We start from the raw sequence: 17,686 nt of genomic DNA, 5'->3' as shown, positions 1-17,686 counted from the left end.
GGGCAGAGTCAACATGGATTTATGAAGGGGAAATCGTGTCTGACAAATCTGTTGGATTTTTTTGAGTTTGTAATTAGCAGGATAAGAGGGAACCAGTGGATGTGGTGTATTTGGATTTTCAGAAGGCATTCGATAAGGTACCACACAAGAGGTTATTAAACAAAGTTAGGGCTCATGGGATTGGGGGTAATATACTAGCATGGATTGAGGATTGGTTAACGGACAGAATACAGAGGGTAGGAATAAACAGGTTATTTTCGGGTTGGCAGACTGTAATTAGTGGGGTACTGCAAGGATCAGTGCTTGGACCTCAGATATTCACAATCTACATCAATGATTTGGATGAGGGGAGAAAATGTAATATATTCAAGTTTGCTGATGAAACAAAGCTGGGTGGCAATGTAAGTTGCAAGGAGGATGCAAGGAGGCTTCAAGGGGATATAGACAGGCTAAGTGAGTGGGCAAGAACATGGCAAATGGAATATAATGTGGAGAAATGTGAAGTTATCCACTTTGGTAGGAAAATTAGAAAAGCAGAGCATTTCTTAAATGGAGAGATATTGGGAAATGTTGGTGTACATACAGAATCCTCAAACTTAATAGGAATCACCCAAAAAATACATTTTTACAGCACTGAAATAAAAAAATCAGTAGATGTTTAAAATGAATGAAAATACAATTTAATTAAACATTTAAAACAAAAATGTCATTTTTTGAAAAATAAATGTAAACATTTTTCAAGGGGCCAAAAATAAACTTATTTTACAGGTTTTTGAATGTTAAAATGATTTTAATATATTGTAATATTTATATTCACCCTTACGCTGGTAAAAGGCCTTACACCTGCCTCTACCAGGCGTAAGAGTTTCATGGGCATTCGGTGGACTAGAGCTGGGCAAATAGGCCAACTCTCCGCCAGTGAAAACAGAGGGTAGCTGTCAAGAAGCGCATGCGTAAACCCGGAACTTGCAGGGCACTTACAGCTGTGTACATACCCCATACACGGTCATAGGCCCCGGAAAATCCGGGCCAAGATATTGTGTAACTAATGAGTCAATTCTGACCAGTGTGTGGAGTTCCAAGCCACTCCACTGATGTCTGTGTTATAACACTGTCCACGACTGAATGATGTTAAGTTCTTCCACCTACTGCAGGTCCACAGAAGGAGCTGTGTTATACTGGGATGGGTTCTGGCCCTCTTCCTAGATCAGTAGCAACAATGTTAGAGACAATGATGCCTTATGCAGGTACTTCTGCGAGGAGCGTCAACCTGTGTTTGGAGGTCACAGATGTACCAATAGATTGAGCAGATAATGTGTGGGAGGTGATATGCTACCATTATTGCTCAGTTCGGGATTGTATGATGACTTTTAATCTATGTGCACCAGGCTGGATTGCCATCTTCCAGAATTGGACTGATGCAGGCTTTGTACAGTGCAAGTAAAGTTCTAAGGATAACTCTCTGCTTCTTTCCAGAGGACTCACAATTAGGCTATTGTCTGGTAAATTCCAAAGAAAGTTTCTTCCTTTGCAACTCAAGGATTACAGTTCTGTACCAGAAGGTTCCAACCATCCTGTGCCATTCTCAGTTGATCAGAAGATGACAGAGAGCAGAGGTGAGGCACAGACCATCTGAATGGAGGGGGGAGGCGGGGGGGGGTAAGATAACATGGAAGGTGAATCATTCAACACACCTCCTACAAGTTGTCTAAACACAGGCACAGGCAAAAGCATTGAAGCATCATTCCCTGTCCGGTCTTTCAGATGGGCAATGATGCATGGAGTACATCAGAAGTAGGGCAAAATAACAGGAAAACAAAAAAGGGGGACAGATTTAACAGAGACTGGCATTGAGTAAAATGTACACTTTTCCAGGGATCAGTCCTTTCAAAACTTATGGAACGTGACAAGAAATACACAATGGGATGCTTGACAATTTTTACTTGTACTCAGCTCATCATTGATGTCAGGAAGCGCTGCACTTCATGTTTAGCACTCCCATGTCCCACATTACTACAAGTCATTTTGGGACACCTTAGGAATACAAAAATGACCCCAGAACCGAGTAATGGCCACAAACATCCCAAATGCAAAACAGCCACAGTAGGATTAAATATCAACTATGAAAATGTTCACACTTAATTTCTGATTTTCTGAACAGTTTCTTGCCCCATTCTCTCATTACCTCTGTTCTAATCAAGCTGTTAAGATCTCTCTGAATACACTTCATCAGAGGATTACATAGGATATACAGCACGGAAACAGATAATTCGGCCCAACCAGTCCATGCCGGTGTTTATGCTCCACTCGCGCCTCCTCCAGTCTTTCCTCATTTAACTCTATTGGCATTACCTTCTCCCTCATATGCTTATCTAGCTTCCCCTTAAATGCATCTATACTATTCGCTTCAACCATTCCCTGTTGTAGCAGGTTCTACATTCTCACCACTCTTTGGGTAAAGAAGTTCCTTCTGAATTCCCTATTTGATTTCTTGGTGACTATCTTATATTGATGGCCTCTAGTCTTGCTCTTCCCCACAAGTGGAAACACTCTCTGTGTGTGTACTCTATCAAAACCATTCATAATTTTAAAGACCTCTATGAAGTTACTCCTCAGCCTTCTCTTTTCAAGCGATTAAGAGACCCAGCCTGCTCATCCTTTCCAGATAGGTATACCCTCGCATTTCTGGTATTATTTGTGTAAACCTTTTTTGCACCCTCTCCAGACCAGGGATTTTATCCTGAGTTTGATTAGTTTATTTAATGTTTCTCCTCTTTTTATTTTAAATGCATTTATCTAATTTCTAATCTCATCATCCGATGTCATAGCCACCTGCTGTGTCTCCCTGGTAAATACTGAAGCAAAATGATTATTTAATATTTCTGCCATCTCTATCACTGCATGTGATATTATCCTGCTCATCCCTTCGTGGCCCTATTCCCATCTCAAAAACGTTCCTTTTTAAAAAAAAATTATGTGCCTGTAAAATAATTTACTATTTTGTTTTATGTTCCTTGATAATTTAATTTCATAGTTCCTTTTTGCCTTTCTAATTGTTTTTTTGACATCTCTCCTAATCTCTTCATATTCTTTCTTGTCATGCTCTCCCCTGCTGCCCATGTACTTAATGTATGCCTCTTTCCTTACCCTCAATTTTTCCATTTTATCTTTATTCATCTATGGTGTTTCATTAGTGTTTAGCTTGTTCTTGTTTTTTAGCGGAATATATTTTTCCCGGGCTCTGTTGAACACCACTTTAAATATTTCCCACTGCTGTGCTACATCATTGTTTGCCAGTATTGTTATCCATTTTATTTTGCCCAAGTTCTATTTCCCAGCCCCGCAAAATTACCTTTTCTCGAATCATACTTATGTCCTTCTCAATTATTATCTTAAAGCATACTATATGATGGTCACTATTGCCTAGATGTCCCCCTACTTTTACTTATTTTATCTGCTCTGGTTCATTCCCCATTACTATATCTAGCCAATTTATATCTGGGTAATTAAAATCCCCCATGATGATTATTCTATGATTGTTACTCATTTTCCTAATTTGTTTTCATATTTCTTCCTCCACCTCCCTTCCACTATTAAGTGGTCTGTAGTCTACCCCAATTAGTGTGATTGATCCTTTATTATCTTTTATCTCTATCCACATGGATTCTATTTTTGTCTTGCTGATAGCTGCGTCACTTTTTTCTACTGCCATTGTTATCCCTAATAAGTACAGCTACTCCACCTCCCCTTTTTCCCCTCTCTAGCTTTTCTAGATATGTTATACCCTGCAATGTTTAATTTTAAGTCCTGATTTTTCTGTAGCAATGTCTCAGTAATCCCGACTATGTCTAGTTCCTTGCAACGTATTATTGCCTCCAGTTCCCGTTTTATTATGGACACTGTGTGCATTGCTGTATAGACAGTTTAACTCATTTTTAATAGCAGTTCCTCTCACTTTATTGTTAACCTTTTTACACTCCTGTTTTATAACTCTATTCCCTTATTCTTTCCTATGCTCTCCTTTCCCTCAACGGACATCAAGAATCCTCAAGTACCTCACCCAAGTGGCTATTTTTCTAAAAAGTGAATATTGTCTGACCATTGAAGAAGTCATTACAGCAGAGAATTATTGCATCCTCAAACTATATCTACATGTACATACTTCCTAAAGTATTTAATGGATAGCTATCAGGAGCAGGAACCCTGGCCAATTGTCCCCTCCCAACCCTGGGGTTTGGATCTAATTGTACCAACTGGAACACCACCATCGCACTCAGATAACTCGGAACAGGTTAGGTATCGGGGGTCTGGATCTGAACAGCTCAGTTACTCAATGGCTAAACTTACTGAGCCATCAAGCAAGCCCAGGAATGTACAAAATATGAGTGAAGGTTCACAAACAGAATTCTTGAGTGCTTACCTCAAGTATTCCTTTCATGTACCATTTTCTGCATTTCTTAATAACAGAAGTTACATTGTTCATTAGTTTAAATAAAGTTTAGCTTTGATCCTGCATTAGTATATAATTGTTTTCCTGGGACAGATGGATTAAGAAACCAAATTGTGAAAGTTCTCAAATCTAAGAATTATACAATTTCAAGCACTCCGCTTTCTTTGTCGCATGTCCAACTATAAGATAATTTGTGCCTTGTGTGCGAACTATATGTACATTTATCAAACATGAACTTCATTACAACAAAAAGTATCAAGTATGATGCAGACATGATTTCTGTTCTGTCTGATTTTATGGTTATGTATGCAACCAAAATTACATACAGAAAACAGCAGAACCATTCCTATTCTGCTTAATTTCTTTACTAAAACCTAACAATTGACAATACAGTTTTCACTCTTAAATCGACAGTATAAAAAAGGAATGGATTGGAACTAGCCAGTAATCATGTACATGCATTATGTATAAAAAAAATTGCCAGCATTGCATGTCCATTATAAATGACACTATCAATTAATTTCCAGAAAGAAACATAAAATATATATGTGCAAACTATAAAATACTGCTTGCTTACCATGTCGATGTCGCTTGCCAGCCTCAGATGGTAAACACACGCTATAAGCTCTACGAATTGCAGGTTTTGACCCAGTGCCACTGGGATAATGGTAGATAACAGAAGATGAGCACAAACCCTCCAGTGCAGCTGAGCAACAAAGAAGCCTCGCTTAGTTTGAGAAAACACCACAAAACTTAAACACAGAACAATGCATCTTGATGCCATTTGCATCCAACACTAAGGATATTAAGCATTATAAACAACAAACTATCGACATAATATAGCAGATGGAGGATATTGGTGTAGACTATGGAGCAAATTTGGCTCACTAGAAAACAAAAAGGATATTTTGAAATTATGTAATTTTAGCTTCACAAGCATTGTATAAGATAATGGTCCAGAATTTCCATGGATCTATACTGCCAGTGGAGGAGCTGGCACTGGTGGCCTCCACTCTTGGCCCCAGGGTATCTTGGGTCAGGGAGAGCTCAACTCATTAACAGCAATGGCAGACACCTGCACCACTCAGAAAGTCATGGGTGCCTGCTGGGAAGAGGGAGTGGGCAAAGAGAACGTCAGCATTGGTTAGCCACTAATGCAGGAGCTGGCGACACTGGAATTTGTATTTCAGCTAGAAGATAAACATTCCAGTGTCACCGGCTTCTGAACTAGTGGCTAGCCAGTGCCACTTTAAAAAAGGGGGCCAATCTCACAGACAGAGCAGCAGGTTTTATTGAAGGTCCAAGCCCCAATTCCGCCTCCAAGCATTGTGCCAGGTTCATCCTAGTATCAAGGGTGCTCGGTGGTAGGAAGGCTAGGGCCAAGGAAATACTCTTAATGAGATTTTCCTCCCCTGATCCCACCTCTCGACTTTAGCGGCCATGTTTAGGGCAAACAGAAGTTCTGCCCTAACCAGACCAGTGGACAACATTGGCAGCCTCGACGGAGACCTGGTGTATCCTGGTCTTTGCTGATCTGATCTTCTGCTCCCACCTCCACACTACCAGGTGACTTAACCAGGAGTACACTGCTGGGCCTACATAAATTTGAGGCCAAAGCATTATTTGAAAATCAACAATAAAATACACACAAAGCTACTTAATCATAAATATCCTAAACTACATTGGCAGAATGTAAAAAATAGTTTTTCATAGTCATGTTTTCATAAAGAAAATTTAACATGCAAGCTTTGGGGAGTTCCCCCAGCCCTTCCAAAATCCCTGTTCTTCTAACACTCCCCTAGTGAATACATCATACTTTTGATATAAGTATCCAAAATGTGTAACTTATTCCACATCTGTTGAATAGGCATGCCAATTTACAGTTTGTCAAACATGAGCTTGTATCCAGCATTGGTTAAGTGTCAAATATCAAAACAAAATTACTTGGCCTAGTCTTGTATGATTTTCATAGGCAAAACTAACTCACAGCAACATACATAATATTTTGGGCAGGAGATTATTGTTCCACCTGGCCTACCCTTAGACACTTCCCATGAGGTTTGTTGCCACAATTCTAGAACTAGTAGGCCCGCATAACTTGGACGAACATGAAATTATAAAGTCCTTTTTTTTTTTAATCTGCCACGGTTTTCTGTTCCACTACCCTAGCTGATATTATGCTCCACAATTCTATCACCCACTTTTAAAAAAGTGTTACCTAAATTTCTTCTTTTCCTTTGACATCTTCAACTTCAAACTGTACCACTTAGTCCGCGACTGCTATGCTCGACAGTATAACTTTCCTGGATCCAAATTCTCCATACCCATGAAAATTTTAAGGATCTCGATCAAGTCCTCACTCATCCTGTCCCAGGGTATACAACCTATCCTCATAACTCGGCCCCCTTAGCTCAGGAATCAGCCTCAAAGCTCTCCACTGAACTCCCTCCAGATACAGTCTCACCAACTTCAGCAATACTATCTCACTTATAAAGGCACATCCCCCTTGTTATAAACTCAAACATTTTATTTGCTTTCTGGACCACCTGCAAACACAAAACTACTTTAAGCGACCTGGTTATCAAAACCCCCAGATCTCTCTCCTGCTCAGTTACCTCAAGCTTGCTATTACTTGACATGTACTCCACATTCTTGCTTATTCTCCCTAATCTCATGACTTTACATTGATCGGTATTGAATTCCATCTGCCACCTCTCTACCCATTGATCTAACCCATCCAGGTCCCTTTAGATTATCATGCACTGGTTAGCTTCATTGGCCACTGTACCCAATTTGATGTCACCTGCAAACTTTGGACAACATTCCATTCTTTCAGTCATTTATAAAAAATGTGGCCCCTATGGGAATCCATTAGCAACCAATTTATATTGTAAAACATCTCCCCATGCACCACCACCATTTGTTTTTCACCCTTCTGCCATACATAAATCCAGTTTAAGAATTTCCCACCTATCCCATGGAAATGCATAGTTAATCAGTCTGTTATTTTTGACATTGTCAACTACCTTCTAGACATCCAAGTAAATAACTTCCACTAACCTTACTTACCAGATTCGTCATCTCCTAAAAGAAAATTTACTCTAGTAAATTGGCCAGGAACAACCTGGCCCTTCTGAACCCATGCTGGCTCTTTCCAATCAGACCCTGTTCCTTCAAATGATCCCCCATTTAAGTCTCAAAACATTTTCCCCACAATTAAACTTACAGGTTTATAATTACAATCCATCGCTTGCTCCTTTTGTTAAAGGGGGTTGTGCAGGGTGGTCATATTTGCTACTTTTCAATTATGTTACCAAATTCCAATGAACTTTAAAGGAGAACGTGTAATAATCTGCATCTCTTCAGTCAATCCACTATCAACCTTTGATGAACACTGGAGTGATATTTACATTAAGCTTCCTCGACCTTTACAAGATGCCCTTTTTTTTTTTTTAAAAACGATACCGGTGTTTCCAGCCTACTGTCTACTGTACACTTTCTCAGCTTATTTCCGCATTTCAGTGGTAAAAGTATTAACAAGTGATTATAATTACTGGCAATCGGTTCAATGTCCTTGATAAAACAAACAAAAAAGTTTATTCCACATTAAAATCAATGGCCAATTTTTCTCCATGTTTAAAGATCAGGTTTTTTTTTTTTATATAAAGCCACCATTACCATACTTTGAACTCTTAGTCTTAGCTCCAAACAGAGCACAGACAACTAAGCAAAGGCTCATTTTATGCATAATTATTTGCAACTTACAACATTGATTAATTCAGTCCTACTGCACCTAGAAACTCACCTCCCAACCACAGAAAGTCATTCACAGATCGAAGAAGTTCTACAGCCATATGGTAATGCACAAGAGCATCTTGCAGCATGCCTGCTTGTAAGCAAAGGTCACCAACATGTTTCCGCATTCTGCCCTGGCAACGCTTCTTGTAATGTCTATAGTGTAATAGAATAATTCAGTTATAGCAATATGGTTCCAGTATGCATAGTCTGTGAAAGTTTAATGCTTATTCACTAGTACTTTTGACTATAACCTTAGACATTTTGAATTTCCTTCCTTGCATTGGTCAATGAAGCAATACCAAAGTAGCAATGCAGATTAATTAGTTGCTAATAACGTAATCATCCTAGTCAACACGTTCTGATTCATATGTACATTAGATTACAATGAACAGTATACTGTGAAATCTCATCAGTTCACAGCATAAGAGGATCAACCCATTATCGCTAGGTTTCCATCCCAATCGACACAAATATAGAAATAAATTTAAACACATTGCTTGTCAGCTGGTTTTCCATTTAAGAAAGGAAAACAAAAAAAAATTTAAATTGTAATCTAATTCCAATAATTCACCAGATGGTATGTGGTTTTCAACATTTTTGTATTTCCAGTTCAAATAATTTATATTGCAGTACACGCCGATTGAAATAAAAGGCATATGTATCAAATGATTTCAGGTTTTTCCCCAGTAACAAGCTTCTCAAGGAGAGGAACATATTTTATCGTTAATAATTTTAAACAACAAAAATTACTAGAAACACTTAAGAATATTTCCTTATGAGCATTCAGAATAAATAGAAAAACCATGATTTGAAGTTTTTACTCCCCCAGTAAAATTTCCCAAAAAGACATTAGGTGATGATGGGAACACGACAAAAATCTTTACCCATCAATACTGACTGATCCCTCACCTGTAGGTCCCATAGATGTGGAAAATAAAAACTGGAAGCAGCAAAATGCTTTTTAATTCAGCCAGTTGTGAATTACGCTAAAAAAATTCAGAAATGAACAAAATTTGCCCCATTTTCAAAAGACATACACTAAGTCAACTAAAAATGATGTATTATGTTGTATTTACTTGGAGGTCGATACCACACACCTTCTTGCTCATTATTGCATTAACTTCTAAAGCTGGGTTTCAAAGCTCAGTGCAAACTAAACAGCCAAAGATTGCTATTTGCTGGAATTATTCTTAAAACAGTTCAGCGGTGACTGTATGATTCAGCACAGTTCTCTTCCTATCAAAATATATTTACATTGTAACCAATTTACATTACATCTCTACATCTGTATAATAAAATACATTGCCCCAAGGGTGGACTCTTGAACATTAGAACAATCCAAACTGAACACACTGGTCTTTTGATCCGGTTAACAATTGCACTAAATTAAAACAACTTGGTTTATGAAACCAGATCAGTCTCTGAAGCAAAACAAGCTACAGTACTATTTCAATATAAATAACTTTACAAAGACATTTGAACAGGAACCACTATTTCAGTAGTCACCCAAGGGCACAAAAAAAATCAAACTGACTTGTTACAGTTAAAACTACAGAGCTTTGCAACTCTTCCTGTGAATGGCAGAGAACCATAGAATGAATGATGTCCTTTTAAGAACTCCAAGGTGCAAGTCCAGGCTTTAAACTATTGTAAACCATTGAACTTACATTAAGCACCAAGGCCCTGAAATTATGTTATTAGGATACCAACTTCAGTCTGAAATTCCTCTTTCCACTATTTTAGTGATGGTGTTAACCAGTTATAAATAAAATTGATTAACGCCTCCACTCAAAATAGTGGAGACAGAAATTTTAGACAAACTTGTTAGCCTTCCAAACCTCATACCCCAGTGTAGTCTCAAGGCCAGACTTTAAAAATAAGTTTCACCAATAACAAATTATACCCTTCAGTTTTAATAAATTTATTTCCACTACCCTTTTTGTCAATACACAAGTGGCATGCAACTGTACTTCAAGTTAGAGGTCAGTCAAACTGAATGATATTTCATGCAATCTGTTTATCCCTAGCGTGCATAAATGCAGTCACCACTAAGTCCTTTAAGCATTTTATAAAACCAAAGCAGTTTCAAAACTAGCTTGTAAAAATAAACTTTACAGCACGGTTTTACCTGGCTATGCATGAAATTTTAACAGCTGTAAAATAAAGCCTGCTGGTATGGGATCTTCCTTTTTCTACAGTGCTATTTTTATGGTTCAAAGAACAAATACAATACACTTTTAAAAATCTCATCAGGCAAAAGGATTATAGCAGATGGGAGTATGAGCTTTTGGGAGAGACTACAGCTCACCTTTTTACACCCAATAATAAACTCATAGGGCAGTGTTGGGAAAAAAGAAACAGGAATAAGAAATAAATTGAGAAACTCATGAACAATTTAAAAAACAAATTAGGAAACATCCACAATTCCTTTATATAATTATTTTTCTTAAATTCCAATGGAAGTAGGGGTGGGAAAGAGATAAGTAACAGTATTACATTAACAAGTCTCCAATGAAAAGGTAGCTGACGAACAAAAGGCTCTCCGATCCTCAGTTTCTTACCTTCTGACACTACACCATCACAGTATTTAGCCTTTCAATTCTAGTGGCAATAAATTAAAATTGCAATCTATTTTTAAAGAAAGAAACAACTTTTATTTATATAGTACCTTGTCACATCCTTTAGGACTTCTCAAAGAATTTCACAATCCTTTAATTATTTTTGAACCAGTTATTTTTGAAGACAGATATGGTGGCGGATTGTGCACACCAACAGCACTTACCCCCCTCATCAAAGCATCGGTCTCCTTCCCACCCCACCAAGGGCTGTTTCTGTGCACCCCACAACCTCCCCCTCGCAATAGGCTGTCACTTTCCCCCATTCAGAAGAGGCTCTTTCTGTCCACTCCCAGCATCCAAATAGGAATCGCTCCATCTCTTTTTCCCTCTCTGTTAATGTGTTCCTAAGTATCTGAGTAAGGGCTCCATCAAGCTTTCCTCTTGCATCAAAAGGGATGTGGATGTGCACATGCCGGTCCGTCTTTTTGTTCATTGCCCCCACCATGTCCCAAGAGAATCTCGATTCCTCTTCTTGTCCCTTCCCAAAGAGTTCCTCCCCCTCTCAGCACCAGTTTCCCCATCTTCTCTCCCTGAAAACCTGGACTCCAGGATACCAGACGCCCAGGAGGATGCATCAAGTTGCATGTGGAATCAGAGAAAATGAAAGCATTGCTTACACCAAGCTTATGGCTTTTTTTGCCACTCCTGATAAATTTCATTTTTAAGGGTTTACAGTAGGATGGATGAAAATCTGTGTATCAATTTTTATTTCCTGGAATGTGATCAAGTAGAAGTTTTGGTGTAGAATGCTTTGGTTAAATATGAACAAATGGGGGGGGTAGCGGGAGGTTTTGCATGGTATGATTTTGTGAATAATTGGGAAAGAAAAAATGATGCAACACTTAACTAATGATAATGATAAAAGAACAAAATTGGCACTTGCTCAATGTCATGACCTTTGACCACAGATAAAAAATATTCAACCAATAGGAGATATTGCTCGCACAGCAACTTCAATATGAGACACAAGTGGGTGAAAAGCATTATTCATGATTTTTTTTAAACTATTTTTATATTAAGTGTTCTGACAATATCCAAGTTAACACACTGTAAAATTGTTGCTTTCAATATTTAATAAAGTACTTAGCATTAATTTCAAATGCTAGAAAGAGACCAAGAGATACAGTGCAGTGTAACGATTAAGTGAACTGCAGACTGATGTCACAGACTGCAAACTTCAACAATGCAAACCTGCATTATAACCAGCAAATTGTTTTTTCAACGTTTTTGGAAAGGCAAGGTTTTTACAGCAAAGGCAAGGCTTTCACAGCACGGTTAGAAACTAGTTCATAGAGTTTAATCAAACTACCTAGTATAAAGTACTAGAAAACCTGACTGGTATCTTTCCACAAAAGGCAGCAATATCCAAATGTGCCCACCAGAGGACAATATTACATTTTCAGATACAATGCTTTGTTGATGAATTTCAAGACTTGGTGACATTTTCAGAATATTTTGAAGTTGAGCACCTTATAAAAATGGGTCTTTTTACCTTTAGTGGATCTGAGACAATGTGGCACCTCAACACTGTGCCCTCTACTTACTTCCCAGATAAGGAACTATTTAGGGCAAGTTTCTGTTCAAATTATTTTTCACCAGAAACTACTGGTGGAAGAGAAAGGAGAAAAGAGATGTTTAATCAGCAAATGTTATAATTAGCACCTTTTCTTTATGGAGCCTATCTTTTCAAACAAAAACTCACCATACAGTAAATCACAAGTTACCTCCAACACCACAAACTTTAACTCACAGCAAATTGGCTCACTCCAAAAGAAAAAAATGAAATTATGGAAACCAAGTGTGTTTTTCAAAATCATTCTTAAAATGGCTATTAGTTTTGCAGGTTTACAAAGCATTGTGCCAAAATTTGTTGAAATATACTTCCAGTTGGCCTTTGCCATCTCAAAACTATAAAGTAGTGTCCGAAGGCATTACCTTGTTTCTCCACTGACAACTCAAAAATATACTCAATTGTAAACCTACTTTAATAGGTTGGTTAGTGTATAACTCAGATCCTACATCACCCAAAAACTGGCTAGAGCCTTAATGATAACCTTTATATCAAAAGAATGAGCTAGCACAATTCAAGCCATTTTAAAAATCAGAACTCATTATCTGATATACAGTGCCAGTTGTACAACAAAATTCTAAGAGCAACTTCATTGTTAGGACTCTTGGTTTGCCAAATCCAGTCAACTACTCTCACATATGTTACAGCAGCCAATTGCACATCATTTATGAAGGTCTGGAAACATTTCCCTCTTGGCTACAGATAATGCATAGCTTAAAGTAAGTAAAAAAAAGAGAAAATGTCTTCAAGAGATGGTGCCTCAGAGGGATTGAGTGCTACAATGAGTTCACATACTGCCCTTTGGCCTCTTGAACCTGGTTCAAATCCCAGTCCAAATATATGGTAGATGAAAACCCATCACATGAAATATGTTTCAACAGTCTGAACCCAATTCGTAGCAAGTGTACACCAACAGCACAAAACTAGATATAACTCGGCACTAATAAGCAATCTCAGAGCCATCACAGGGTTGGCCAACATGGAAAACAGAAATGTTCTTCTGAGGTTGGAGGCAAGACATTGTTGGGGTATTGAGAGAGCTCAACTCGGTAGCTAGCTACTTTGTATTTGATCTAGGTGCTGATACCTTGTGCCTGGAATTGGTAAGTGTTTTATTCTCCAACACTCAACATTCCTGGATAAGCACAAAAAGAGGAAAGTGAATTTCACCTTCTAGAAGAGAAAAGGAACAAACTTGCATTTAAATTAATGCCGGTTACATTTTCCAAGGTGTCCCAAAGTACTTCGTAACCAATTAAATACTTCAAGTGTAGCCACTGTTACATAGGCAAATACAGCAACCAATTTGGGCACAGCAACATCCTATTAACTGGTGATTTATTTCAATTCGTGTTAACAGATTTGGTGACGTTAGTTGAGTGAAGAATTCCAAATGGTGCCACCTGGATGTCCACCTGAACAAAGTCCCAATGTTTTAAAGCCGAACAGGTTAAGAATGCAATTGGAGAGAATCAGGATGGGCCCTTCACTAATGGGACGATGCCAGGAAGTAGAAAGTATAAGGTCATTAGAGACAAGCTCCTCACTGAGGACTGATGCATGGATATATACTTGAAAAGTGGCCTGAAATTAATTTCTCAAAGACAGCTACTCAAACTTAGCAGCACTCCTTTGGAACTGCACTGAAGTGTCAGCCTAGATTATGCACTCAAATCTTGCAGTAAGGCTTAAACCCACAACCTTTGACTCAAAGGTCAAAGTACACTTTTTTAAAATCATTCACGGGATGTGGGCATCACTGGAAAGGCCAGCATTTATTGCCCATCCCTACTGAACCAAGCTTGCACAAAAAGTTACTTTGTATATGCTTTATAAAACTAAATTCAGCAATTTTCAGGGAGTAATGTGATCAAACTCAAATAACTTGGATTAGCCGGTTGAATTTACTCTTGCAGTTTATGAAATCATTGGACCACAGGATTGAAATATCGACTAGACTAGACATTGTTTCTGCTCTTGGGGTATGGGCAACGCTGGCAAGGTCACAGTTATTTCCCAGCCCTAGTTGCCCAATGATGATGATGGTAGGCCTTCCCCTTGAACCACTCCAATCCTCATGTTGATGGTACTCCCACAATGGTGTTAGGTAGGGAATTCCAGGATATTGACCCAGTAATAATGAAGGAACGACAATCTATGTCCAAGTCAAGATGGTAACTTGAAGGGGAACGTAGAGATGTTGTTCCCATGGTATTGCTGCTCATCTCGGTTGAAGGTAGAGAACAATGGGGACGGAGGTATTGTCAAAATATCCTTGGTGCATTGCTGCAATGCATCCTGTGGTTCGTACATACTGCAGCCACAGTGCACTAGTGACGGAAGGGGTGGATATTGAGCCTGGCCACAGGAGCACTAAACAAACTAAATCTTGGATGGTGTCAAGCTTTGAATGTTGTTGCAGCTGGACCCAACCAGGAGAGCAATGGGTATTCCATCACACTCCTGACTTGAACCTTGTAGATGGCAAAGTGGCTTTGAGGGGTCAGGAGGTAAGCTACTCATTGCAGAGTACCCAGCCTCTGCCCTGCCACTTGTAACCATGGACCAGTTAAGCTTCTGGTCAATGATGACCTCCAATATGTTGATGGTGGGAAACACAGCAAAGGTGGTGCCATTGAAGTTAAAAGGGAGATCTCGATCTCACTAACTGGCAGTTATGTGGCACAAATGTTAACCGCCATTTATCGGCCCAAGCCTGGATGTTATTCAGGTCCTGCTGTAAGCTAGCATGGGCTCCTTCATTATCAGAGGAATCATGAATGGAGTTGAACACTGTACAATCACCAGCAAACAGTCTCACTCTTGCCCTTATGACAGTGAAAATTGAGTGGGCTAAGGACACTTCCCTGGGGAACTCTTATGGTGATATGCTGGAGCTGCAATGACTAACCTCTGACAATCACAATGATCTTTTGTTTCTCCTACAACTCCAACTAATGGAGGATTTTTCCTTTGATGCCCCACCCCCATCCACCTCTGATTTGCTAGGGGTATTTGGTGCCATACACAGTCAAATGCTGCCTTGATGTCGATGGCAGCTACTCTCACCTCTCCTCTGGAATTCAGCTCTTGAATCCATTTCTGGAACAAGGCTGTAATGAGGTCTCGGGACAAATGGTTCCAGCAGAACCTGAAATGATCAACGAGGTTATTGGTGAGTGGGTGTTGCTTGATGACACCATTGATGGCTTCTTGTATCACTGCACCATTTAGCAATGGACCACATGCTGTGGTGAACAAGAATGAGCATTTTGATACCAACATACACTACACTCTTCCTGTGTTTTTTTAAATAAACAAGTTACCTCAAACATCTGTGGACGTATGAAATGCAAGAAATACTGGCCATATGTGCCAGCATGTTGGCATAAACATAGAAAAACCTGTGAAAAATGCAACAATCAAGCCCATCAATGCACATGGGCTCTCCATGTACCATCCTCCCCAATAATGGACCAGTAACTTCTGTTGGCTATTAGTGCTGATATCTAGTGATTATACTGCCTTAATGTCAAGATCACTCAACTCCTTCATTAACATCTTATGATATTCATACAAGGTGTGCCATTCCCCTTTAGCCTGCAGCAAACTAAAACCCAAAATTATTAGTTCAAACCATGCAAGTCAGTGACAGGATCATGCCATCCACCATGACGTCTACCACCAGCAACTTCTCTCCCTACCTCACCCTGTCCCAAAAAAACACATGGAACTAGAATATTCTTTTGGGCTTCCAAATGTCACTTAATTCATCCAAGTTTCATGGAACTAGTATAAAACTTCAGCTTCACCGATATGTCCATAAAAAAGTACAAAATATATTGACACTTGCCAGATGTAACGTTTGCATGGAAATAAATTGTAGTTAAAACTTCAATTATATAGAGCAATTTATAACTGTGGTACAAGCACCATAAAAGCATCAATCACACTAGTGCCACACCTACAACCTGCTGAATGGAACTGAGTGTGGAACTGTAAATCCCCTTTTTAGAACAGCATTTCTACCTACACTGTCTTTGGACATTTTTGTATTTCAAATATTGCACATAAAGATTGATGTTATAGCTGCAATTTGCTAGCGAATCAAACAATTCTGGACATTTCAGTGTTTAATCTTCAATCAAGAGGTTAAAAGATAGCATGTCAGTCACTACCTCTGGAGAAAAGTATCCCACATAACAAGTAGTATTAAAGTTCTCATTGAAATCAGTTTTAAAGTGTTAAAAGTTACATTTTAAAACATGTAATATAACGGAGTAAAGATACACTATAATGGATTTCCAAAAGTAATTTGATAAGGTGCCACATAAAAGGTTACTGCACAAGCTCACGGTGTTGGGGGTAATATATTAGCATGGATAGAGGGTTGGCTAACTAACAGAAAACAGAGAGTCGGGATAAATGGGTCATTTTCAGGTTGGCAAACTGTAACTAGTGGGGTGCCACAGGGATCAGTGCTGGGGCCTCAACTATTTATAATCTATATTAATGATTTGGATGAAGGGACCGAGTGTACTGTAGCCAAATTTGCTGACGATACAAATATAGGTGGGAAGCAAGTTGTGAGGAGGGCACAACGAGTCTGCAAAGGGATATAGACAGGTTGAGTGAGTGGGCAAAAATTTGGCAGATGCAGTATAATGTGGGAAAATGTGAGGTTATCCACTTTGGTAGGAAGAACAGAAAAGCAAAATATTATTTAAATGGAGAGAGACTACAGAATGCTGCGGTACAGAGGGATCTGGGTGTCCTCGTACATGAAACACAAAAAGTTAGCATGCAGGTACAGCAAGTAATTAGGAAGGCAAATGGAATGTTGGCCTTTATTGCAAGGGGGATGGAGTATAAAAGTAGGGAAGTCTTGCTACAACTGTACAGGGCGTTGGTGAGTCCACACCTGGAGTACTGCGTACAGTTTTTGTCTCCTTATTTAAAAGGAGGGATATACTTGCATTGGAGGCAGTTCAGAGAAGGTTCACGAGGTTAATTCCTGAGTTGAAGGGGTTGTCTTATGAGGAAAGGTTGAGCCTAGACTCATTGGAGTTTAGAAGAATGAGAGGTGATCTTATAGAAACATTTATGATTCTGAGCGGGCTTGACAGGTTGTTTCCCCTCGTGGGGGAATCTAGAACTAGGAGGCATAGTTTCAGAATAAGGGGTCGTCCATTTAAGACAGAGATGAGGAGGAATTTCTTCTCTCAGAGGGTCGTGAATCTTTGGAATTCT

General features: G+C 39.0%; 1 protein-coding gene across 1 annotated transcript in view; it reads right to left on the bottom strand.

Moving 5' to 3' along the window:
• Window positions 1-17,686, bottom strand: part of trappc9 (trafficking protein particle complex subunit 9) — a 1,276,086-nt gene that overhangs the window by 1,240,047 nt on the left and 18,353 nt on the right. The window contains exons 3-4 of the mRNA XM_085993951.1: window positions 8,256-8,401; window positions 5,028-5,156 (exon numbers count right to left, since the gene is read on the bottom strand). Coding sequence (XP_085850077.1) covers window positions 5,028-5,156; window positions 8,256-8,401 — 275 coding nt within the window. The remainder of the gene's footprint in view (window positions 1-5,027; window positions 5,157-8,255; window positions 8,402-17,686) is intronic.

Source organism: Somniosus microcephalus, chromosome 7 (assembly GCF_052327205.1).
Source record: "Somniosus microcephalus isolate GS21.2 chromosome 7, FLI_Smic_1.0, whole genome shotgun sequence".
Taxonomy (NCBI): domain Eukaryota; kingdom Metazoa; phylum Chordata; class Chondrichthyes; order Squaliformes; family Somniosidae; genus Somniosus; species Somniosus microcephalus.
Note: the sequence above shows the minus strand (reverse complement) of the source record. Positions and strands in the feature narration are given on the sequence as shown.